The sequence below is a fragment of the Corythoichthys intestinalis genome, chromosome 22, assembly GCF_030265065.1.
Source record: "Corythoichthys intestinalis isolate RoL2023-P3 chromosome 22, ASM3026506v1, whole genome shotgun sequence".
NCBI classification, from domain to species: Eukaryota; Metazoa; Chordata; class Actinopteri; order Syngnathiformes; family Syngnathidae; genus Corythoichthys; species Corythoichthys intestinalis.
Window position 1 is genome coordinate 13,622,016 of NC_080416.1, and position 25,992 is coordinate 13,648,007.

Here is a 25,992-nt window from a genome sequence, read left to right on the forward strand (position 1 = left end):
ACTACGGTACTGTACTGTCTGTGACGTGTTCCCAGAGAGCCTGTCCAGTTGTTAAGACTTTTATTCAGACCAATAGGTTTATAATCAAATGCCCATGTACCCAAAAGAGTAATTAAATCAAAAATACATTTAATCTACTTCAGATACCAGTTTGCGCATGCGTGCGCAGTCACAGACTGGCTTTATCATGGCGTAATTCCCAAACAAACCTTCGTCAAGCCAGGAACTCAGAGGCTATCAGTTTGTACATTCGTTAAATTGACCTTTTGACAACTCTTGACGTCTGTTGGAGCTTTGTACTGGTGTGGTCTAAGATCCCGTTTGGTGTCGCATCATTGCGCATTGTGATGATTGTAAACTTTTATAGCAATGTTCGATTTTTGCCTCGGCTACAGGTGCTCGCTAATAGTGTAGTTGTCAGTAAGCTAAGCCGCACTAGGAATTTTGGGAAATGTACTTTTGAACTGCTGCTTTGGAAACATGCTGGTTGAATTGTTTGTCAGTTTATTTCAGTATTTGCGTGCAATCTAAAACATTGCATAAGGTTAATAATTGAGTGGGAATAATTTGTGAACGACAATTGTATTGATAGTATTATTTAAAAATGTTTAGTTGTCACCATAGGCGGAGTTTGACTTTTGGGGCAGGGGGGGCACAACATGTTGATGACCGTGAAATGCAGTGTCAGCAATAAAATTAACTGACAAGAATATTTATAATTATAAGTTGGTTTTTGTTTCCCATCATTCTTGAGCGGAATTCTTCATCAGGCTGCTAGCAGGACAGCTATACTTTTCACTAAAATCATCATCCATTGAATATGGTATGCCAGCCGGTGTCGTGCCAATGTAGTTACCTCAGTCAAAAATTGTATCCCCTGGGCGGAGCAATATGGAGGTAGATTTATCAAAAAAAAAGTTGCTTCAATCAAAAAATATATTTTCAATCATCAAAAAAGTCACTTATAAAAATGAATGCAAAAATAAATTTGAAATAAAAAAAAAAAATGCATTTGAAAGCTATTTTTATTTGATTTTTTTTTTTCCTGATTGAAGGAACTTTTTTGATAAAAGTAATGGTGTTTTGTGTTTGGGCCACATTTTGGCTAGGACATTTGTGTATTTATTATTCAATCAAAAAATAAGTTCCTTCAGACACAAAAAACATTTTCAAAAGTAAAAAAAAAAAAAATGTTTCAATCATAAAAGTTTTTGAATGCGGAAAAATATTTGAGACTCAAAAATTAGCTTTTGTTTTCTTTGATTTTAGCAATCCTTTTTGTGTTTGGGCCATATTATGGGTAGGACATTTGTGTCTAAATCATTAAATCCCCCCAAAATTGCTTCAATCATAAAAAAATATGACATTTGAAAAATAAAATTGCCCTCCCCTATTTTTTATTTTTTTTTAATAATATGCAAGGCATATGACCGTCTAAGGCAGGGGTCTCCAACCCAGTCCTCAAGGCCCACTGTGGGTCCTGGTTTTTGTTCCAGCCGATCCAGCAGAGGCAGTTGAGCCAATGAGGCTTCTGCTAAAACAAGCCACACCTGACTGCAATCAACTGATTGCACTTGTAAAACACCAGATTGGGGAAAAAGTGTTGTCATCTTGTTTGGTAGGAATGAAATCCTGCACCCACAGTGGGCCTTTGTGGAATAGGTTGGGGACCCCTGGTCTAAGGTACTAGTCACATGATCTGTTCGAAAAATAATTTTGACCCATTATAAAAATATCCTTTTTGTTTTCTTCTTGCTTTACAACTTATATATATGTATATATATATATATACATATATATATATATATATATATATATATATATATATATATATATATAGGAAAGTCAATTACATGCAATGACACTTTTCGGCCACCGGGGGGTTTGGGGGGCTGGCCGCCCTGACCCCCCCTGAAACTCCTCTTATGGTTGTCACACAGCCTACTGCGTGTGTGTATTGACTGTACTATACTTCCATGGGTTTGCATTATATTCAGAAAATATTTACCCATTAGTTTTTCGAAGAACTTCTGTGTAATGATGACGTTGCTGACTATTATATGGTGGTGGATTAAAAAAAAAAAATCAATTAAAAAAAAAAAAAATACATAAAACAATTTTCCTATCCAGACAGAGGAAGCACACTTTCAAATATATTAACGTGATAAGGCATCTATGAGTGAACTTAGAGCAAAATTTAGGTATCTCAAGGCCTACCAGAGTGTCCTCTTCTTGCAAATCAATGTGTGGCCACCCTAAGTTAAATAGTCAAGTCTGAACAGCAACCCACAAAAATTATTTTTTAAAAAGTTATTTTTGCTGATACAATCATCCTTAAAGAAAATGAACAGGCTAAAGTTTGAGATCGTGACAGTGTTTTCATCCTCATGTGCATTTGTAAAAATTCATTTTTGTCACCCTTTGACCTGAAAGAAAAACTTTAAAGTACTCAGACGCTGTCACACCCCAACCCAATGTCCCAGCAGACAAAGACAATAATTACAAAAGAGAGTAGCCTTTTTTAATCTTACATTGCATTGAAAATTTACATAATAGATTCATTACATTTTACAAATAATCTCATCATAAAAATATATTTCTGTACAAAACACTTGTTTTTAGTTATGTATTTTCTGTAGTTTCTTTTTCTTTTCTTATTAACAACAAGGAATATTTCCAGTGTCTGTCGGGGGAGGCGAAGAAGGGGCGTACTTGAGTCTTCCGTTCAATCTTGTTTGCAGTCACTAGGAAAAGCTTGTGGCTTGGGGGAAGAAAAATGCCATTGAATGTGGGAGAGGTGTGTGTTTTGGGTTCCCTCCCAATTTTTTGTTTTTTTAAAAATTTTTTTTGGGGGTAGGCACTGTGTCATATTCATTGTGAAAACAACCAAAACCATGACAACAACAACAACAACATAGACACGACAACAATCACTCAAAGACTGCCCAAATGAGGGTGATTGAAATCAACTGTAAACATCACTTGTCCAGGTCGTTTTGGCAACATTTTAAAGAAAAAAAAATACAAACTACAGCACTGATGACAGGCTAAAAAAACATTGTGTTTACGGACCAATTTTCCCAAACAAGTAGGACTTGTGGCCAGAGGTTGCGCTAGACATTTTCGTTGTCTGTCATTTTGACTGACAGGGTCATAAAAATCCGGTCATAATCTATTTTTACCCGTCACTTAAATTTTTAAAATGATAATGATGACATATTCAATAGTATTTAGTTTTCATTCATTTTGAATTAATATTGTAACGCTTGCTTGGCGGTGAAAAATTAGACACGGAAGTCGTGGTATTTTTCTCCCTCTTTTTACTCTGCTTACCGACAACACCACCAACAAAACAACAACACCGCCCCCAAAGAAAAAGAGGCAACTATATAGACCCCAATCACCAACGTCACACAATGATCTTAATTGTGGTTGTCAGCCCAAAATCTTCTAAATATATATTAAATGCATCTTACCAGATATAAAATGACTACTACATAGTCTGTGGTGATCGTTTGGTGCCCAGATTTCTTGTCAAATTACTGCAGTCCATCTCGCTCTCCTCTTCGGGTCTCTCAGAATACGGTAGAACTTCAAGTCTCTCCGTCTATCTTCTCTGTTACTGCAACCAACCGCCACACACGCCTTCACCATTTTGATTATTAATGTTAACGAGCAGAAAAACACGCCGTAATAGGAGGCATGTACGTAGAGGTAATGTGTAAACACGACGAGCTGACACACAATATGGCGGCTCCAGTCAGGGGGGCGGAGTTGTGACGTCATGTGATTGGGGTCTATACACAGGCGGCAATCTAGTCCACCAATTGGATGACGCGCTGGCACACCGGGTGCACCAATAAGAACCTCGCGTTGATGTGTCAATCACGGTGCCGCCGCCAGACCCCGGTGACGCTACAATATTCTGACAGAATAGCCAACGACGTCATGCATTAAGAGAGAGAATAGCTAATTAATATGCTCACTCGCCACCCTGTGGTCTGGGTGTGAATTGCAACCTGTCAAAATGACGAACGGACTTCAGTTTTTTCTGTCACTGTTTTAAAAAAAAACGGTCAACGACGGAAAATATTCGCTTAACGGGACCCCTGCTTGTGGCAATTGTTAAGACAATTAGGAGGAACTGAGACTGTTACGCGTGGTTTCCTCAACCTGCCGAGTGTATGTTTGACGGGAAATAACCGCAACTGAACCAGGAACATCAGACAGAAATAATAAGGCTTGTATTTCTTGAAATGCACGGTCGGAGAAAATCGCACTGTAATCCACCAGGCATCCAATTGTTCATGATAAATTTGCTCAATATAGGCTTTTTTGGGGCACAAATTAGCTTCGAAGGCCTGCGTAAAAGGTGTTCGTGTATCTATAATCCACCGCAAATGTAACTCTTTTGCATCAAATATCACAGAACCTTTCATTTCCACGACCACAAAGCGATAAACATGTGCGATTTCACATTCTACGAAGGAAAATTAATGCATTTAAAAAACAAATGTGTTTTTCGGAAAACCCATATTTTAAATTCCGCTGCTGTGATCTGTCTTGGCCTCGCTCTCATGGCAAATATATAGCACAAAAATATAAGTGTGACCACTCCCGAATATATATTTTTATATATATTCGCAATAGATTTACAAATCAGAAGATTCTGCAAATAGTAACAAATAAAGGAGAAAGCACTCGCAGAGTGCAGGATTATAGTGGAACCGTGGCGGCGGTCCACATTTGCGGGGTGGCAAACCCTGCTTCTGGTTAAGTTCCGACAGCGTTGGTCTTTCAAGCCAACCGCGGTTGCTGTCTAGGCCGATCCCGATAAAGTGTCCCGTTCTTCCGGTTCTCTGGTACAGACAGGAAGCATTTTCCGTCCGATGTGCTTTAGTGCCAGAGGCAGGATGTAGGTCTCTCGCTCTTTTTGTCAGTCCACCTCGCATCGGAGTCTTTTGGAATTCACTGAATCAGGAACATCCGCTATTCTGAAAACAGCTCCGACTTTCAGGTTTGCTCTGATTAGCTGCGAGGGGATTTGAAGCTTCTCCCTAGACGATTCGCTTAATCGACTTCCAGTTCAGTTTGGGGTTGTCTGCATCTCCTCAGCCTTTCCGTCCACCGGAATGGGAAAGGAGCGGTTTAAGCATTCGGTAAGTCAGCCTTCCTCCTCCTCTCATCTGCTCCACTGGGGCCAGGGCTCCCTTTTGACTTTAATCAGCCGTTCACTCAGGATTAAGGACGACGTCTCCAGGGCTGCCCTCATCCCTTCTTTTATTTATGAGTTTTTTTTTCTCCCTGTGTTATAAAAACTTTTGCTACTCTCTGCAATCAGAGATTCCAGACTGGGCAGCTAAGGCCAGTCTGAATGCCGGGAAGTGTTTACTCTTCCGGTTCCTGTCTGTCGTGGATCCTCAGACCATAGTGCAGACCGTGTTGAGATTCGGATCGAAGCGGACCGCCTTCCCCTCCACCGCTTTGGCGTTGGTGTTGTACATGGGGTTCTCGAAGGCGGCCTGCCCGTTGTTGTTCTCGTGGACCGAGCAGCCCGTGTACTGGGTCTTGGGTGTGGTCCTTCGTGACAAAGAAAACGTATGGCTCATGAGCGACAACGACTGAACGAAACTGTTGAATCGATCTGAAGATATTGGCAAAGTAATCACGTTTTGGCAGAAGATACATAGGTTAGAGAATTGTCCTAGGATTCAAAAGTTGACGTCAAAGTTTCTGATATGAGAGTTTGATCATACATATATCACATACCACATACAGTCATGTGAAAAAATTAGGACACCCAATTAAATATTCAGTTCTTAATTAAGAAATGTTCACATATCAATGTCTGATCTTGTTTTTCTTTAATGCTGGAAAAGAAAGTGATTTAATTGCAGGTAAACAACAAAATATAACTTGTTTTACTCATTAAACCAAATATATAAATAAAAATGCATATTCTAACTGAGGAAAAAGTTAGGACACCCACCACCTTTAGAGCTAGTGTTACCCCCTTTGGCTGAAATCACTTCATTGAGATGCTTTTTGTAGCCATCTACCAGTCTTTGACATCAGTCTGAAGAAAGTTTGCCCACTCCTCAACGCAGAATGCTTTCAACTAAAGATGTCCCGATCGATCCGATCACGTCATTTTCAAAGTATTGGAATCGGCAAAAAAAATATCGGACATGCCTTTTTTAAAAATAAATATATATTATTTATAATTAAATCGTTTTCTAATTGTATTTAACGTTACAGACAAAATGTCTTACATTCATCCAGAGTCTTTAGTTTTGGCTTAAAGTAGGGCTATCAAATTTATCACGTAAACGGCGGTAATTAATTTTTTAAAATTAATCACGTTAAAATATTTAATGCAATTAACGCATGCGCTGCACGACCCACTCACACATTGTCGCGTTCAATCTATAATGGCGCCGTTTTACCTGTATGTAGAGCTAACAGGCAGTGTTAAATGAGTAGAGAGAATTTTGGCAGTCTTTGGAGCCTCTTTTTAATTGGCTAAAGCCTTAAAAACCCTCTCTCAACAATTAGAAACATTGTGGGAAGCAATGTGGGGAAGAACGGTAGTGGTTGATCTTTTCACGCTATTTTACCCCCCAACGCAGAGAAGATATATCATTTGGTGCTACTACGCACAGTAATGGTTGCACTTCCCATCATGCATTTGGGCAGAACAGTTAAATGGCTACAGTATCATTTACTGAAAGCTCAAAAAATACACTAGATGGCAATATTTAGTCACAATATACAAAGACACATTTATCCTTTAAGAATTACAAGTCTTTCTATCCGTGGATCCCTCTCACAGAAAGAATGTTAATAATGTAAATGCCATCTTGAGGATTTATTGTCATAATAAACAAATACAGTACTTATGTACTGTATGTTGAATGTATATATTCGTCCGAGTTTTATTCATTTTTTTCTTAATGCATTGCCAAAATGTATATGATCGGGAAAAATTATCGGGTCTGATTGGAATTGAATCGGGAGCAAAAAAAAAAGCAATCGGATCGGGAAATATCGGGATCGGCAGATACTCAAACTAAAACGATCGGGATCGGATCGGGAGCAAAAAAACATGATCGGAACAACCCTACTTTCAACAATGACTGACTGTTGAAGTGAGAGAAAACAGCATGGTGAGATCAAAGGAGTTGTCTGAGGCCTTCAGAAAGAAGATTGTAGATGCTCATGAATCTGGTAAGGAATTTCAAAAGATGTCAAAAGAATATAAAATCCGCCATTCCACTGTCGGGAAAATAGTCTACAAGTGTAGGACATTCAAAACAACTGCCAACATGCCCAGGTCTGGCTGTCCAAGCAAGTTAACCCCGAGAGCAGATGCTAAAATAAGTCTCCAAAAACCCTAAAATGTCATCACGGGACCTACAGCAGGCTCTTGCTACAGTTGATGTGAAAGTGCATGCCTCTACAATCAGAAATAGACTACACAAATTGAACATTCATGGTAGGTGTGCAAGGAGGAAACCTTTGCTCTCCAACAAGAACATGAAGGCCAGACTGAAGTTTGCCAGGGTGAACGTAGACAAAGACCAGAACTTCTGTCATGATGTTCTTTGGACAGATGAATCTTTAAAATTGAATTATTTGGACACCAGAACAGAGGACATGTTTGGCGTAAACCCAATCCAGCATTCCAGGAAAATAACCTCATACAAACTGAGGTGGAAATGTCATGGTTTGGGGATGCTTTGATGCAGCAGGACCTGGCCGTCTCACAAACATAGAATCCGCCATGAATTCTATCCTGTATCAGATGGTGCTTAAGGAACATGTGAGATTATGCAGAGTCAAAGCCCAGATCTTAATCCCATTGAGATGCTGTGGGGTGATATGAAACGGGCTATACATGCATGAAACCCCTCAATCATCTCACTGTTGAAGGTATTCTGCATTGAGGTGTGGGGCAAACTTTCTTCAGACCGATGTCAAAGACTGGTAGATGGCTACAAAAAGCGTCTCACTGAAGTTATTTCAGCCAAATGGCATAACGCTATCTATTAGGTGGTACGGTGTCCTAACTTTTTCCTCAGTTAGAATATGCATCTTTGTTGATATTTTGGTTTAATGAGTAAAACACTTAATTTTTGTTGTTTACCTACAATAAATCACTCTTTTCCAGTGATAAAGAAAAACAAGATCAGACATTGATACGCAAACATTTCTTAATAAAGAACTGAATATTTAATGGGGTGTCCTAATTTTTTCAGATGACTGCATGTCAATGGCATATTTCTATGATACATACCTTTGTTTGTAGAGATAAAAGCCGAAGCCTGTAAAGATGAGCGCGAAGAAAGGCACCAGGATTGCAATGGCCACCGAGCTGCTGTTGGTGCCCAGCTGAGGTGGATGCGAATTCTGACTCTCCGACATGTTGAGACCTGCATAAAGTCCATCTTTACGATCGGCACTGTTTGCCTCATCCAGTTATTCGGAGAGAACAATTACCAAGTCGCTGGAGTCCAAACTGTCCATAGTCTTTTCCCTGAATGAAACCCTGGAACACGTAACTGGAACCATCAGGTTCGGCCGAAACCTGCAAAGAAAAAAAACATTTAAGGAAAAATGATGTGGTTGTATGGTACCAGTGGAAAGTTATTGTAATCAATATTTCTTCCAAGGGCGTAGGTTTGGTCTCAACATTGGTAGAGGCGGTATAATAGCATAACCTGCATGCACTCTAATTTTCGCACTATAAGGCTCACCTGACTATAAGCTGCCACCCACCAAATGTGACATGAAAACGGCATTTGTTCATAGATAAGCCGCACTGGACTATAAGCCGCAGCTTTCCTCACTGTATTATGGAATATTTACACCAAAAGATATTAACCGGTAACACTTTATTTGACAGGGGCATCATACGACTGTCATAAGACCAAATGAACCACCATGAAGCTTTGAAACAAGTAGCTGCAAAGCTTCATTGCTTCAAAAAGCTTCATTTGGCCATCACTGCTCCCTTGAGGGAGACAGTCAACCTCTGCTGCCACTTGTTGTCAAAACTGTTGTTGTCCAACATGCCTCCTAGCATGCATTACATAACTCCAGATCAGGGGTCGCGTTAACCGAATATTTTCCGTCGTTGACCGTTTTTTTTAAAACGGTGACGGAAAAAACTGAAGTCCATCCGTCATTTTGACAGGTTGCAATTCACACCCCAGACCACAGGGTGGCGAATCAGCATATTAATTAGCTATTGTCTCTCTTGATGCGTGACGTCGTTGGCCTTACTCGGAAAAATGTCAAGGCAACTGAGTGTCCGAAGTTTCTTCAAAAAGCCCCAAAATGATGATGGTGTTGATAAAAGAGGTCAAAAAAGAGGGACTGATGCACTGGAGGATGAAGGATGACAACGAATCAAGTGAATCTCCGGTTCACTCCTCACTGCGGCGAGCAGTTGAAACACCGCCAATTACCAGGATGGGCAGAATTGGTAACATGTTGAAAACGGCATAAAGCCAAAAAAGCGGACCAGACTAGCCAGAGCCTGAAATTATTTCAAAGAAAATATGGAGGGTGCCACCACTGTGTGTACTCTTTTTGCTAAGCTAAGCTCGCATACCACGGTAGCACGTCGGCTATGGACGAACACTTGACGCGCCGTCACCCAGGTGTATTTCGGAAGACAACAGGAAACAACACGCAAGCGGATTGTAAGTCCATACAACTTTCTAACGATTTAAAAACAAAAAAAAGTTGCCTTTGTGTGTCGTATCAACGTGCATTTTTATTTAATAATAATAATAATAATAAATTAAAAATATATATATTCATATATAATGGAATTATATAATATTTCTATTATTATTAAATGTATTAGGATCATGGACCCACTTGGGGGAAAAAAAAAAATATATATATATCCTGTATATACATAATATAATAAAAATATATATGGAAACACAGCACTGGCCTGCTTACTGTAATCCATGACTGCACTAATGTTAGTTACTTTATATTATAAAATATTATTGTATTATTGTGTATATACATAAAGTGACTGCATCAAGATATAGTCATTTTAAAAATTTAAGTGACAGGTAAAAATAGATTATCACCGGATTTTTATGACCCTGTCAGTCAAAATGACAGACAACGAAAAAGTCTAGCGCAACCTCTGCTCCAGATCAGGGTTGTACGATATACCGGTATCAGTATAGTATTGCGGTACTTGCTTTCAAAAAACGGTACTATATTACCTCATTTTAGTACCGACAAAAAAATGTCATGTGTTTCGAGCGTCGGAGAATGTTGTGTGTGTGTGCTGTGCAGCAGGCAGCAGCAGCGTTGCACTCACTCGCTCTGACTGTGCTCTGCTCCTGTGTGGGCGGACCGACTTCCCCCACCCCTCCCCTCGCCCCTCACAGCAAAGCAGCAGCTCATAGCAGCAGTTCAGCTCGGGGAAAGATACGAGGAAAAATGACGGCAGCTCCTACAGAGCCGCAGCCTACAACTAGCGGGCTGCAAAACCAGCCAAGGCTCGTTGAGAAAGAAGACGCACGAAGCGAAATATGGAGGTACTTCGCTTACCGTGCCGACGAAGAAGGAAACGCGGCGGACACATCAAAGCCCATGTGTAAAAGATGCCATAACGCCACACAAGCGAAAGGTTCCAACACATCCAACTTGGCGAAACATCTTGCGGACAACCATCCCGATTTGTACCAAGAATTCAAAGAACGACAGGTAGCGAATGTGAACGATAACAACACACAACATGCCTTCAAATAAGTCCCAACGAGTATTTGTCCCACAATAGCCTACTCGTGTGTCAGTGAAACACGAGGCAATAAACGCAATGTGCTCACAGAACACGGAATCTCCACCAAGGAGCATATGAGTCAAGTAAAGTAGCCTATCAAAGATCAAAAAGTTTAGCCAACATCAGAATACTGCATGCCATGTAAAAGATTTATGGCCCTCATTTGCCATAGCGTTTGGTATGCAGTAGGCTACTCTGATGAACATCCTAATATTTTCAATAATCAAATTATATTAATGTCATACTAATTCATTGGCAAAAACGCCTAAATGTTTAGAAAAAAATACACACATCATAAACCACCACTATACTGCCAGTCCCAAGCCAGTCTACTTTAGTAGCCTAAACATTAACTGTAGTGTGTGTGTGTGTGTGTGTGTGTGTGGGTGTGTGTGTGTGTGTGTGTTGTAGCCTATGTGGGTTAATAATCCTCCTGGGTTTAAGCTTCATTAACATCTAATCATTAATGCTAGATTTATGTTTAATGTAATGTTTAATATTTTCACAAACAAATGTAGGCTATTAATGTAGGCTGGCTTACACAAATGACTCAATACACCTTGGGAGAGTTCTGCACTTTACTGAGAACATTTCTCATTTTCTATTTTTAGACAAACCTTTTCATTTGGTAAATTAGATTTAGAAAACAATGATATCAAACTGAAAAATAAAATAAAATATTTGCATAATGTATTGAATGTAATTTATCCATCCCACAGGCACAGACACGTAGCAGTTGTTGTTTATAACTTTGAACAGTTTACTTTGGAACACAGTTATTGTTACTTATATGAGGTGATCTAAGATTTGCCTATAGCATTTTCAGTACAACTAAAAAAGTAGGAACCAGGATAATAGCACCATTTAGCGGTCTGATGTCACACTGGAGATGTGACAGTTTAACATTGTTCAAAATAAAAATGTTACTACCAGAGTGAACTTCAATAAAAGAAGTTTTCAGTTCCAAGTTTTGTCCTCTCTATTCCAGTATTTTTTCCCTGATGTTTTAGGTTTTTTGCGTGGTATCGTTTAGTATCGGGTATCGAGGTATTTAGTCAGGTATCGGTATCGAACTCATAATTTTGGTATCGGGACATCCCTGCTCCAGATATAAATATCAATCAAAATTCATATGTGCTAATTGTTTATACAGTTACTGTTCCAGTTGTTTCATTAATTGCTAGTTATGCTATTTGGTAACACTGTATTTGACAGTGGCGCCATAAGACTGTCATTAGACAATCATAATTTTGACATGATACCGACACGAGCCTTACTGAATGCTTATAACAGATGTCATTTAGTGTTATCCGGCAAATTATCTCACTTTGGAATGGATGTAAAAGAGCCGAGCTGGACATAAATGGAGTTAGTAACATAATTTGCCGGATGACACTTAATGATATCCGTCATAAGCATTCAGTAATGCCCATGATAGTGTCATGTCATAATTATGCAAAATAAATCTGTATTGTCTTATACGAACTTTCACACTTGCTGTGAATTGGAATGAGTTTATTCGAAAAATTCAGATTAATGTCACGCTAACTCTGATGCAGGTCGGACTTTCAGTGGACTAAATAGTGGTGTGTTCCCCACCTTCACAACATTGGTGTCTTTTTACATTTCTCACGGTGGCTGCTGCTGGCGGGGAAAAAAAATTCTAATATCCCTCGTCTTCGAAGGGTGCGGAGGAGTCATCAGTCAATGAAACATGTGTTTGAGGGAAAAAAATGGACCGGTAAATTCAGCAAGTGAAAACTCTGACCATAATGAAAGTACTGTAATTTACCTAATAATGGTAGGGCCATTTATATCCTCACAACATATGGGTAGACAATCTAAATTACCTATATACCTGAAGTCATAATATAATGCAATTAAAGTTGCTCAAAAGTTGGTGGGGACAATTTGGGCATCCTGAAAAGTTGGTAGTGTTATGTACCTACCGTCCCTATGCAAACCTACACCCTTGGGAGAATGTATGTCTTAACAATAGCATAATGAAAATAATTCACTTAACAATGGTAGGGTCAATTCTATCCTTACATCATTTGGGAAGACAAAATTACACAAAATTATCTATATAATTGAACTCATTATTATTTGCAAATAAGGTTGCTGAAAAGGTGGTAGGGACAATTTAAGCAGTCTGAAAAGTTGCCAGTGTTATGTCCCTACTGTCCCTATGCAAACCTACGCCCTTGATTTCTTCAGTTTTCACACTGACACTTACAAATCCATCCATGGTCCACGAGTCTTCGATGATTTTGGCGGGAGAGATAGTAGAGTCTTTGAGTTGATTTCCCTGCTGCACGTAGTTGACGTGGTACATCAGCAACAGCAGACGTGCTTCAGAAGTCTTATAAAGACCTGCAAGAGGAGATAATAGAAAAACACAACAGAAAAGAATTAAAATCAAGTTTTATCATTTGTATGTTATTCCGTGTCGTAGCGAAATACATTTTTAACCATTTATAAAATTATGTTCCTTCGTCTAACTTCATGTATTTATTTAAAATGCATAATTATGAATTTAATGAAGAAGAAACTCCCAAAAGAAGAGAAGGCACCCTTTTCTGAATGTCACTGATTAATATGCAACACAACCTGCATGTTCTCTCATATCAAACGGAACACATTCCTTCATGTTACAATAGAGTAGAGTTTGTAATGTGTCCTATAGCCAGCAGCAGCGTGTGCTACATGCCTGATAGCAGCAGCTCCATGTTGCCGTTGTTCAGAGTGACGTTGACTCGGCCCGTGCTGGCGTTAAAGCTGGTGATGCTTAGTGTCATGGGCTGCTTCCTGCCCCTGTAATTGTACGAGCCTTTCCAGATATAGTTGGGGGCGAATACATCATCAGGAACTATGGAACAGGAGGGATGAATAAAACATAATATATGTCATTCAATACGAGCCGCTTACAACAAGAATCGGCTAACTCCATTTTAGTTATTTGTTAGTTAAGTGCATCAACATTAAATCTTTTGAATGCTGTTCGAAACTAGTTCCTATGTTAAATATAAAGCGAGGAATGAAGATTGACCACTGTTTGTGAGAGACTTACAGTCGAAATGTCAATACTAGATAAAGGACAGAGTTGGCATGGAAACCAAAAAGTCCATTAGTGGATCATTAAAGTCTCTGTAAAAGGAATTCAGAGACTCATTTCCACATACAGTGGGGAAAATAAGTATTTAGTCAACCACTAATTGTGCAAGTTCTCCTGCCTGAAAATATTAGAGAGGCCTGTAATTGTCAACATTGGTAAACATCAACCATGAGAGACAGAATGTGGAAGAAAAAAAAACAACAACAAAAACAGAAAATCCCATTTTTTGATTTTTAAAGAATTTATTTGCAAATCATGGTGGAAAATAAGTATTTGGTCAATACCAAAAGTTCATCTCAATACTTTGTTATGTACCCTTTGTTGGCAATAACTGAGGCCAAACGTTTTCTGTAACAATTCACAAGCTTTTCGCACACTGTTGCTGGTATTTTGGCCCATTCCTCCATGCAGATCTCCTCTAGAGCAGTGATGTTTTGGGGCTGTTGTTGGGCAACACGGACTTTCAACTCCCTCCCCAGATTTTCTATGGGGTTGAGATCTGGAGACTGGCTAGGCCACTCCAGGACCTTGAAGTGCTTCTTACGAAGCCACTCCTTTGTTTACCCTGGCTATGTGTTTGGGATCACTGTCATGCTGAAAGACCCAGCCATGTCTCATCTTCAATGCCCTTGCTGATGGAAGGAGATTTTCACTCAAAATCTTTCAATACATGGCCCCATTCATTCTTTCCTTTACACAAATCAGTCGTCCTGGTCCCTTCGCAGAAAAACACCCCCAAAGCATGATGTTTCCACCCCCATCATTCACAGTGGGTATGGTGTTCTTCGGATGCAATTCAGTATTCTTTCTCCTCTAAACACGAGAGCCTTGGTTTCTACCAAAAAGTTCTATTTTGGTTTCATCTGACCATAACACATTTTCCCAGTCCTCTTCTGGATCATCCAAATGCTCTCTAGCGAACCGCAGACGGGCCTGGACTTGTACTTTCCTCAGTAGGGGGACGCGTCTAGTAGTGCAGGATTTGAGTCCCTGGCGGCGCATTGTGTTACTGAGCCTTAGTTACTGTGGTCCTAGCTCTCTGTCATTCACTAGGTCCTCCCGTGTGGTTCTGGGATTTTTGCTCACCGTTCTTGTTATCATTTTGACGCCACGGGGTGAGATCTTGCATGGAGCCCCAGATCGAGGAAGATTATCAGTGGTCTTGTATGTGTTCCATTTTCTAATAATTGCTCCCACAGTTGATTTCTTTACACCAAGCGGTTTACCTATTGCAGATTCAGTCTTCCCAGCCTGGTGCCGGCCTACAATTTTGTCTCTGGTGTCCTTTGACAGCTCTATGGTCTTGGCCATAGTGAAGTTTGGTGTGTGATTGAGCGAGTTTGTGGACAGGTGTATTTTATACCGATAATGAGTTAAAACAGGTGCCATTAATACAGGTAACGAGTGGAGCCTCGTTAGAAGAAGTTAGACCTCTTTGACAGCCAGAAATCTTGCTTGTTTATAGGTGACCAAGTACTTATTTTCCACTCTAATTTGGAAATAAATTCTTTAAAAATCAAACAATGTGATTTTCTGTTTTTTATGTCTCTCATGGTTGAGGTTTACCCATGTTGACAATTACAGGTCTCTCTAATCTTTTCAAGTAGGAGAACTTGCACAATTGGTGGTTGGCTAAATACTCATTTGCCCCACTGCAGTCATGTGAAAAATTAGGACACTCCATTAAATATTCAGTTCTTTAATAAGAAATGTTAAAATATCAATGTCTGATCTTGTTTTTCTTTATCTCTAAGTTAGGACACCCTACCACCTACTAGCTAGTGTTACCCCCTTTGGCTGAAATAACTTCAGTGAGCTGCCTTTTGTAGCCATCTACCAGTCTTTGACATCGGTCTGAAGAAAGTTTGCCCCACTCCTCAACACAGAATACTTTCAGTTGTGAGATGATTGAGGGGTTTCTTGCATGTACAGCACGTTTCAAGTCACCCGACAGCATTTTAATGGGATAAGATCTCGACTTGGACTCGGCCATTCCAGGACTTTCCATTTCTTCCTTTTTAGCCAGTCCTTGGTGAATTTACTGTTATGTTTTGGGTCATTGTCATGTTACAGGTTGTCAAGTTGTCATTGTCAAATTTCGCTTCAGCTTTAATTTCTTTCACAGACTATCTCAAATGTTCCTCAAGCACCCTCTGAAACCAAAAAGAAATCCTGTTGGATTCTACAATGGTGAGCTGGTCAGGTCCTGCTGCAGCAAAGCATCCCCAAACCATGACACTTCCACCTCCATGCTTCACAGTTGGTATGAGGTTGTTTTCCTGGAATGCTGTGTTGGTTTTGCGCCAATCATTTCTTCTGTTCCGGTGTCCAAATAATTAAATTTTTTATTCATCTGTCCAAAGAACATTATTCCAGAAGTCCTAGTCTTTGTCTATGTTCACTTTAGCAAACTTCAGTGTTGGCTTCATGTTCTTCTTGGAGAGGAAAAGTTTCCTCCTTGCATGCTTCCCATGAAGGTTAAACTTGTGAAGTCTCTTTCTGATTGTAGAGGCATGCACTTTCACATCAACAGTAGCAAGAGCCTGCTGAAGGTCCCATGGTCCCATCCCATTTTAGAGTTTTTGGTGACTTCTTTTAGCATCTTGAGGTCTGCTCTCTGGGTGAACTTGCTTGGACGGCCAGACCTGGGCATGTTGGCATTGTTTTGAATGTCCTACACTTGTAGACTATTTTCCGGACAGTGGAATGGTGGATGTTATATTCTTTTGACATCTTTTGAAATCCCTTACCAGATTCAGAAACATCTACAATCTTCTTTCTGAAGGCCTCAGACAGCTCCTTTGATCTCACCATGCTGTTTTCTCTCACTTAAACAGTCAGTCACTGTTGAAAGTATTTTGTGTTGATGAGGTGGGGCAAACCTTCTTCAGACTGATGTAAAAGACTGGTAGTTGGCTACAAAAAGCATCTCAATAAATTTATTTCAGCCAAAGGGGGTAACACTAGCTATAAGGTTGTGGGTGTCCTAACTTTTTCCTCAGTTAGAATATGCATTTTTGTTGATATACAGTGGGGCATATAAGTATTTAGTCAACCACCAATTGTGCAAGTTCTCCTACTTGAAAAGATTAGAGAGGCCTCTAGTTGTCAACATCGGTAAACCTCAACCATGAGGGACACAATATGGAAAAACAAACAAACAAAAAAAAAAAAAAAAAAAAAAAAACAGAAACTCACATTGTTTGATTTTTTAGATTATTTTCCAGACAGTGGAATGGTTGATTTTATATTTTTTCGAGATCTTTTGACATCCCTTAAAAGACTCATAAGTGTCTACAATCTTCTTAATGAAGGCCTCAGCCTATTTGATCTCACCATGGTGTTTTCTCTCACTTCAACAGTCAGGGGCACACCAAACTAAATGTGAGGTTTAAATAAGTCAAGCTTCCTTCAAAACATTGTTTAATGATGCCCTAATCATGTGCACCTGATGTGATACCCCTGTGTGTGATTTTAGCCATTTTAAGTGTGATTGAATGTGGGTGGGGTGTCCTGATTTATTCCTCAACAGAAATTGAATTTATTTAAAATTAAATTTTACAGAAAGTTATAAAAAAATATATTTTTTTGCCCCAGTTTTAATTGTTTAGTTCTATTAATTGAATCTCTCAAGATCGTTAAAATTGGTATCAAATATCCATATGACTAAATATGTTAGAAAACACACAGGCTTCCGTAGGATGTCCTAATTTTTTCACATGACTGTATATACCATAAATAAAGCAAAATGAGGAAAATAAAATAAAATATGAATGCATTATTCCTCCACCTCAACATGAGACTCTACCCTGGTTATAGGGATTGTTTTGTCTTTAATTGATTTATGTCTGATGTTACATTTGTATTTATGTAGAGCACTTTGTTTCGGCTGTGGTTGTTTTTAAAGTGCTCTATTAATAAAGTTGAGTATGGATTGATCAATAAAATGTAGCCCACTCCAAGTACTTGTAGATAAGGTATATTTTATGTTGGTCATATACTGTCGCTGTATCATAGTAAAAGGTAGCCCTGAGTGAACTCAATTCAATGTAGCGTGATGTACTGTTGATGTAAATAGCTGGGTATTATGCAGCAGATAATGCTGGCAGTTGGCAACGAATGGAAACATTTGTTACAGCTGTGACTTCACATTTCCAAGCGTTTTGCTCCTCGCCAAAATGGTGACCTTTTGAGAAATTAATACAGTATAACAAACAAAGCCGGGAGACAAGGAAGCAGCGGTCACACTTGGCTGCCGTTATGGTGTCTTTTGGGCTAGAAAGAACCGATTGCGATACTAACCGTTCAGTTTGGGGCTCGGAGTTCCCATTGCTGGTTTAGCGGCTTTCTTTTTTTCTCCAGCTGCAAGCATACAAAATATATGAATACACATTTGGCTCCATTAGCCGCGCGGTGCACACTGATGACATGGAAATCGGTAGAGAATACGATACTGTGCCAGATGTCGGCTTAATGTCCCATTGATGCGGAAGGCAGAAAATTTGAATTCAGTGCTGGTCACATGATTTGCACTAATTGCTCATTCAGCCCTGGAAAAAGTCAACAAATTGGATCGTTATAGACCAGCCCGATGAAAATGCCACGAATACTAATGTTTAGTCTTTTTTGCTTGTTTTTTAACTGTGATTTTTTAAAACTACATGTATTTGTATTATTATTTCATTGTCGTGTTCACTTGAATTTTGAGTTTTTGAATTTTATTTTCAATTATTTTTGAACACTTGAACTCATGCTTCACACAATTATCGTATGATTTCAGTGTTGTTTTTTTTACCGCGACATATGGGCATTTTTCCAGTCCAGGTGCCGTCACTCTTGCAGACCCTGTGCTCGGACCCTCCGGCCAGGAAGTAGCCGGGCTGGCAGCTATAAACCAGTGTGTAGCCAAAGCCCACCAGGTCCATGCCCACTACGTCCACGTGGAGCACGCTCTCGGGTTGCTTGCAAGCGTGAGCTGCGGTAGGAAGTAAACTATGAGTACTAGTTGGCTCAAATAGTAAAGAGGTTCCATAGACTTCACCATCAGTTGACAAAACAGCTCCCACAAACATTGCGACACACCTTCCCGTTGGAGGCCGACCCAGGTAGAGCATTTGGCTTTCACTGTGATAAACTCAAACACACGCTGCGTTCAATGCCGGATTTGGGTGGAAAAAGGTTGAAGGTTTTACTGCATACAAGCAGGCAGGAGTGTCTCAAGAGTGATTTGGTCGAGGATTCAAGGTAATTATTATATAAAATAGCCCCATGCGTGCTCATTGAAACGTGAAAAAAATGCAAGGAAAAAATTGGCCTAACTCTAGCTTAAAATTGCCCAGTTTTTTGCTATTAAAGAAGAATTTAGACTTTATATCTATAGAAATTCAGGGACGTACGCATTTATTTACAAGGAATTTTCAACTTAAAAAGCTCTTTGTTTCATGATTGCTGCCACATTGGATTTACACAACAGCGTAATTTTAGCCCAAATTATTTACGTAATATGAACGATAACTGGCCGGTTTTTTTTTTTAGCTTTTAACCAAGAATCTAGACTGTTCTATGTTCATATCTATAGAAATTGCGGGATGTGTGCATTTATTTACAATAATTTTCAACTTAAAAGCTCGTTGTTTTGCGATGGCCACCATGTTGTATCCATACACAGTTGCGTACGTTTACATTCAAATGATCAGGTCATTTTCGGCCAACTGCCCGTTTTTTGGGGAAAAAGGTTTAGACATTTATGCTTCCATACAAAAAAATTTAGCCTTTTACGTGTTGTATTTTATTTAACATTTCAATCTAAAAACGACGAGGGCCAGATAACCGGCAAGACGTGTCTCCGTGCTGAGGCATTAGTAACATCGGAATTCAATCTAAATAAGTTGTGATTGTATATAGAAAATGCTAATTTTGCTTTTGCTGAGTAAAATTAAGATGATTTTGCATGAAAATTGAGTGATTTATTGCTGTTGAAAACTTGCGCACTAAATTAAAAAAAAAATTAAGTTGCTATTTTGGGCAAAAACTTATATATGTTATGTTAAATATTGCTATGTATCCTGAAAATATAGACGATTATCTCTGCATTTGGTGATTTTTGTGCATCTAGCACAAAATTTGAGATTTTATAGCCATTTTAAGTTTTGTTATACTTATATAAAAAAATAATGAACCGGGATTTTATTAGGGAACGACTTTGGATTTTTTGATTTCGCAGCTCACATATTTTTCTTCATTTCTGGCTGCTTTCTTATTCTATGGAGGAGCGAGAGTGGCAAATTTCGACAAGTAAATACATAATGAAACAAATGACCAAATGTGTCAGTAAATATGTAATTATTTCTTTCATGTAATTTTCCATGATTTATTTAGATATGAGTAGGGTTGGGCATCGTTTGAATTTGAATGGTTCTGGTTCCAATCCCGATTCAACGTTTCGATTCCAAACGATTCTCGATTCCGATTCTTTTGATAGGCAGGGTCAAAAAATTGCATAGTTTCTATTAATTTCATAACTTCTCATTTTTCAAATTAGATGAACTTTCAATTAACTTTGCAATGAATTTTCTATGAAGACTCATATATGCCTAAGAAGAGCAGGGCGGTAAACCGAAAATTTACCGTCACAAATTTCGACCATACCGGCAAATTCGGTAATTTAATAAAACAAGAAAATATAGTTTTTTCATCCCGCTTTGACTCTGTGTTGTTCGGCTATGTTCATTCCCCTTTAAGAAAGCAGACAGTGTGCTTACGTATGGAGTCAAGTGGTTTTCAGGAAGCCAAACAAATAGAAGCCCGGTAGGCTAACGCCAGCGGCTAACGCTACAAGTAAACAGGATGGAGTCGGGCTTAAGTTAGCTTTGCCAAACTTTCACCCGACATTAAGTAAACTCTTGGCGGGTTCCAGACGGGCTTTTACCCGCTGTACTCCCTGGTTCTCACGATTTCAGGAGAGGATGCTTTCAGTGCTTTCTTCTGGTAGCCAAGCCACAGGCTAATGCTAGTGGCTAACAGCGGCTACAAATGAACGTGAAAGAGTCGTATAGCGGCTCTAACCTTGTCGAAACGGCTGAAATTAATGAGTGGACTGGGCACGGACTTCATGTAGCAATCATTATGTCGCGTTATTTGGCATCTCTGTGTGATTTCTCTGAAAGCTTTCATGATGGTAAAGCACTCAGCATAAAGTATAATCCAACAGTGAAGCCTATATATAATATGACAGTTTAAGGGCCACAGCTATTTTTCTGTATGTGTTTGCTTTATTCTGCCATCATAAAACCTTAAATATTTCATTGGCATCAGAGCAATACAGCTTTAATTTGGTTGTGTCTGTGTGGGGGGCTGCATGTATTAAAAAATGTTTCAGGGAAAAAAAAAAAAAAAAAAAACTGAAACCTTGACGTAAACACTTGTGTTGAATAATTATGTCACAGCAGCCATTACCAATAAGTTGTCTGAAGTGAACTGTTAAAGCTTCAAGTCATTTGTGTTAGAATGACATGTTTGCACAGTCATTTTGATTTTTATAATGTAGTACATTTTTCAAGTCGTACAAGCTGTTATAAATGTTCACACTAGAATTCTTATTGTTTACAAGATTTTTTTAAACACTTAATGTTTACACTGCATGTGCAATTGTTAAATTGAAAGCTGCTAAATAAATTTAACGAGAAACGGTTAATTTGTATTCCATGCATTGATTCAAATTTTCAAATTATATAACAGTCCGCTTGGGCGGATTTATCGTCATTTATCGCTATCGAGGTAAATCTGCTCACTTTATCGTGATACGTACTTAAGGCCATATCGCCCAGCCCTATGCCTAAGGGAGGTGCCTGTCTTGGTTTTAGGTCGCTAGTGGCTTTGGTTTGGAAAATATTTGAATTTTAAGTTTTTAAAAATTGCCCCCCTACGGATCGGCCCAAGCCCCGTGTCCTGTCAAGTGATAGTGAAGTCTATGGAGGTTCAGACTGACAAGATGGCACCAGACAGGACGCTTACGTATACACTCCGGTTGCGTCCCGCTCCATCTCAGGTCTGGCTGGCAAGTCCTGGAGGAGGAGCCTTGGATCAGATGACCAGGCTGGCACTGGAAGGACACGACACTGCCCACCTGGGATATGATAAGACAAACTGAGACCCTTTCGCACAGAGCCTCAAGACATTTAATGAGAGGTGTTTGTGAGAAACCAAGAAAGATGAATGTGAGTGTGGATGTTTTCTCGTGTCTATTTGAGAGTTAAATGATATTTTTGGTCTCTACAGCATTTCTTTCATTTAGCTGCCTTTAACATGGAGTTGAGTTCCAACAACATTTTGAGGAGAAATAGACAACTTGAAGCAAACATATTTGTTTGCCTCTATTTAGAAAAAACTATGCATGAGTCTTTTTTAAATTTCTTTAAAGTGATGCTATAATTTCTCTACACAGGAGTTCACAATATTACCTTAAACCCAAAGGTGCGGTTCAGGGATCCGTATCTTGGCGTTCCTGGGTTGTCGCAACTCGTCCTGGTAGGCTCTGCAAAAAAACGGAGCAGAGGAGTTACGCCCCCGGCCCTCTACACTGGCCCGCTGTTGTCATAGCAACAGTGGCTGCCATTCACTAGTAGAACTGCAGCAGGGGGCAGCAGAGCTTTACCGCAAAAACTGGATGTTAGAAAACGCAAAAGAGGAGAGAGTTAGGACGTGTCGGCCAAAAATCATATTCATCTTACACTCACCAAAGAGACTCAGAGGAAAAACAAAAACTTTCAACGACCAAAGATGGGTAGTCTTTGGGAAAAAAATGGTTACAAATATGCTCACAAAATAAAATAAAAAAATCTAAAATAAACTCAAAAATTCAGCCAAACACCCCACTGGAAAATAAACTCCATCAAAAACCTCCCACAAAAAAGACCTTCTTTAAAACTCTCACACATATTTCCCCCAAAACTCAATCACTCATCACTGACCAAACATCTCACCCCCACCTCCAAAAAACACATCTCACATACATTAAAAAATCTCACAGATTCATCTAAAACTCTTGCTTTTACCTTCTCTTCTCTACTCATTGTCCTCCCTTGCATCAATCATCAATCCTTCACCTCACTCTCCTTCTCTACTCATTAACCTGTTTTTCTTTGCATGCTTCTTCACCCTCTTTCCATTCCAGCCACTGTCTTTCCCGTTTACCTAATTTTTTTTCTCTACTCAGGCACACCCATTCATATTTCACTCATCATTCTTCTTCTCCATCCAATCCTTCCCTTCCTCCTCCATCCTACTTTCCCCTCCCTCAACCCTCTTCCCCTATTTCCTCATTTACTCCATCATTCTATAGCTTTCCATCCCCTCCGCCCCTTATCCTTCAGCCTTTCACCCCTCTTTCTCCCCATCCACATGCTTTTTCTTCCCCTTCACCTCTGCTCCCATCTCCTCCCTTACATCATCCCAACGCAAAGATTGAAATTGCGCAGCAGTGCGTGTCTTGAACGCGCATGCGTGTGTCAAGACGTTATCAAGTTGTCCCATCATTCTACTTGGAGTCACCTACGAGAGCGTCAGAGAATACAAAATGTCTGAGTGTGTATAAGTGCATTTCTCAAGCTTAGTGATGAGTCAGCGCCTACTTCAAGCTGAAGCCTCGGCTCGCAAATCACGCCCGTGTGTGAAGTGGCGCTCCAAGTGTCGCGTGTGCTTAGCCTTTGACTAAATATGCAAGCACTTTCCTGACCTCATTTCAGCTAGCATATACAAATGAACTGTAAAACTACCAAGAAAAAACAACTTTTGGAAAATACATTTAGCTATCTAGGGAACTTTTGAACAAAAGGACATTGGGTAAGACACTTTGGTCTTCATTTCTAGCTGCTTTCTTGTTCGATGGAGGAGCGAGAGTGCCAAATTTCAACAAGTAAATACATAATTAAACAAATGATCAACTATGTCATTAAAGTGCCTATGACAGAAAAAAACATGTTGATTTCATATTCCACGTGGTATTTTATGCTCCTGAATGACATGGACGCTTGGATGTGTGAGGAAGCAAGCGATATATTTATTTAATTTTTTGAATCCCGAGCAATGAAAATGAATGAATGCGAATGTGACGTCAGCGGGATAATCATGTTCAGTATACAGCCAATACTACAGTATACAGAAGCACTGCGGATTCAGCTGGTTTTGCGGATTATTTCGTTTATCTTTCGCAACACACCAGCCCAATGTGCTGCAGGCTTTTGTTGCTGCAACAAGGAGAGTTCCCGTTCACCGCGGATAATGGCCAAAAGAAGTTCGACAACTGTGGGACCATTGTGAGGTGAGTAAGCTACGTGTTTGAGGTGGCTTGCATTTTGTGGGTGACAATGCTCTTTGTCTACGGACAAGGCCACTCAGCCGACGACCGGCGGCTTGTCATACACCATGGTCACTTCCACGCGCCCACTGAGAATGCGCTTTCCTCGGCTTGGCCACGAGCAGCCACCCGCTCCGAAGACGGCCGGTTTGGCTGGCCGATCGCTCGGTCCTATTCGCATGCCTGCCAAGAATGCGCTTTCCTCGGCTTGCTGAGCTGACCCCCGCTCCGACGTCGGCTTGTTTGGCTGGCCGATCCAGCCTGCTCGGTCCTGTTCGCATGCCCGCCGGAATGCGCTTTCCTTGCCTTGGCCACGAGAAGCCCCCCGCTCTGACGTCGGCCAGTTTGTCCACCAAGAATGGGCTATTTTCGGCATCCATTCCCGGCAACGCGCACTGCCACCCTGCTGTGGCTGCAGCAGAAAGATGAGCCGTAACTTGCTCGCCGGCGGGGGCTGGCCGATCGGTGAAGACAATCAGCCCCGCCGCCGTGTGTGACGTGAGTCGGGGTAGTTTTGTGTGACTTTTCATTTTCAAAAGGCGAGAATAAGATTTGGAAAAGCTGCTCGGTTCGGTTTTGCATGTTGGCCAGCTGTCACGCCTCCCGATTTGTTTACCTCTTTCCTCCGTCTCCGAAGCCAAGGTAGGGAAATGACAAAAGCTGGACTAACTCCAGTGGCGTAAGATACCGTTCGGGAGAGGAAGAAGTCAGCAGTTTTGACCATTATGCAGAATTTTGCTCAGTCGTACTGAATAAATGCATTTTTAATATTTCATATTCCATTTAGCACAAGACTGTTCTTTGTCATGACCATACCATTTATTCAGCAATTTGGGAAAATACTTAAACAAAAATATCCTGTAAAAATAGTGGGGTAGAGAGATTGAAACAATCATGACATTTCGGTGCTCTCTGTTGTATTTTCCTCATTCTGAATCTTCCCCCTCGATGGGCTGAATTCTAAATCAGATGAAATCGTCCAGTTGGGGACGCTAGAACGCTATAATGACAAGCGGGTCTAAACGGCAGATTAAAATACTAATTTCTCATCATCTGCGCTTTGCCAAATTATTGTAGATAGTCAAATCGTCTCAAAATATGATTCTAATTCAAATTATAATGCTATTTAAGATTTTTTTTTTAATGTCACAGGCACTTTAAATATGGAATTATTTCTTTCATGTAATTTTTCCATGATTTATTTAAATATTTATTTCGATATGAGCGTACTTAACGCATTTATAAATTTCAATGCACATTTAAACATTAAACACTTAAATAGTAACATATTTAATGACATATTTATTTATTTCTATATTTAATTATATAATTATGTCTTTAACTCATTGGCTACCAATGAAGGTGCTAGACGTCCCAATTTGTTTTGACTGGGAGCAGGGCCTAGGCCTCTAACGGGCGTGGTTTGCGGGTGTAAAGTAGGCGTGGTTGGGCGAAGCGGAGGGTCAAACAGAAAGGTAAGATGATGTGCGGAACTATATTATAGTGTTTAAGTGTTAAAATATCTCTGCCAGCCACTTGGCTGGTTGTTTGGAGGGGCCTGCAAAAAAATTTGCACTTGTCCCCCCATACACACACCACACACACACAGTGGATGTCTAACGAATTGAATGGCACGAAAGCATTAGCATTTACAGCCAGTCCTCCCAGTTTAAAGTACATAAAGTAAAGTTTGAGGCCAAGTCTACT

The 25,992-nt window shown here is 39.9% G+C and overlaps 1 protein-coding gene across 4 annotated transcripts in view; it reads right to left on the reverse strand.

The window, feature by feature from the left end:
• Positions 1–2,519: 2,519 nt before the first annotated feature.
• The window catches only part of csmd3b (CUB and Sushi multiple domains 3b), a 684,074-nt gene continuing 660,601 nt past the window's right edge, over positions 2,520–25,992 (reverse strand). For all 4 annotated transcript variants that reach the window (XM_057827420.1, XM_057827419.1, XM_057827418.1 and 1 more), the window contains 9 exons: positions 22,391–22,464; positions 21,945–22,056; positions 18,727–18,906; positions 18,234–18,293; positions 13,527–13,685; positions 13,053–13,189; positions 8,500–8,587; positions 8,297–8,432; positions 2,520–5,580 (listed from right to left, as the gene is read on the reverse strand). In XM_057827420.1, the coding sequence (XP_057683403.1) occupies positions 5,421–5,580; positions 8,297–8,432; positions 8,500–8,587; positions 13,053–13,189; positions 13,527–13,685; positions 18,234–18,293; positions 18,727–18,906; positions 21,945–22,056; positions 22,391–22,464 (1,106 nt within the window). In that variant the 3' untranslated portion in view covers positions 2,520–5,420. The remainder of the gene's footprint in view (positions 5,581–8,296; positions 8,433–8,499; positions 8,588–13,052; positions 13,190–13,526; positions 13,686–18,233; positions 18,294–18,726; positions 18,907–21,944; positions 22,057–22,390; positions 22,465–25,992) is intronic.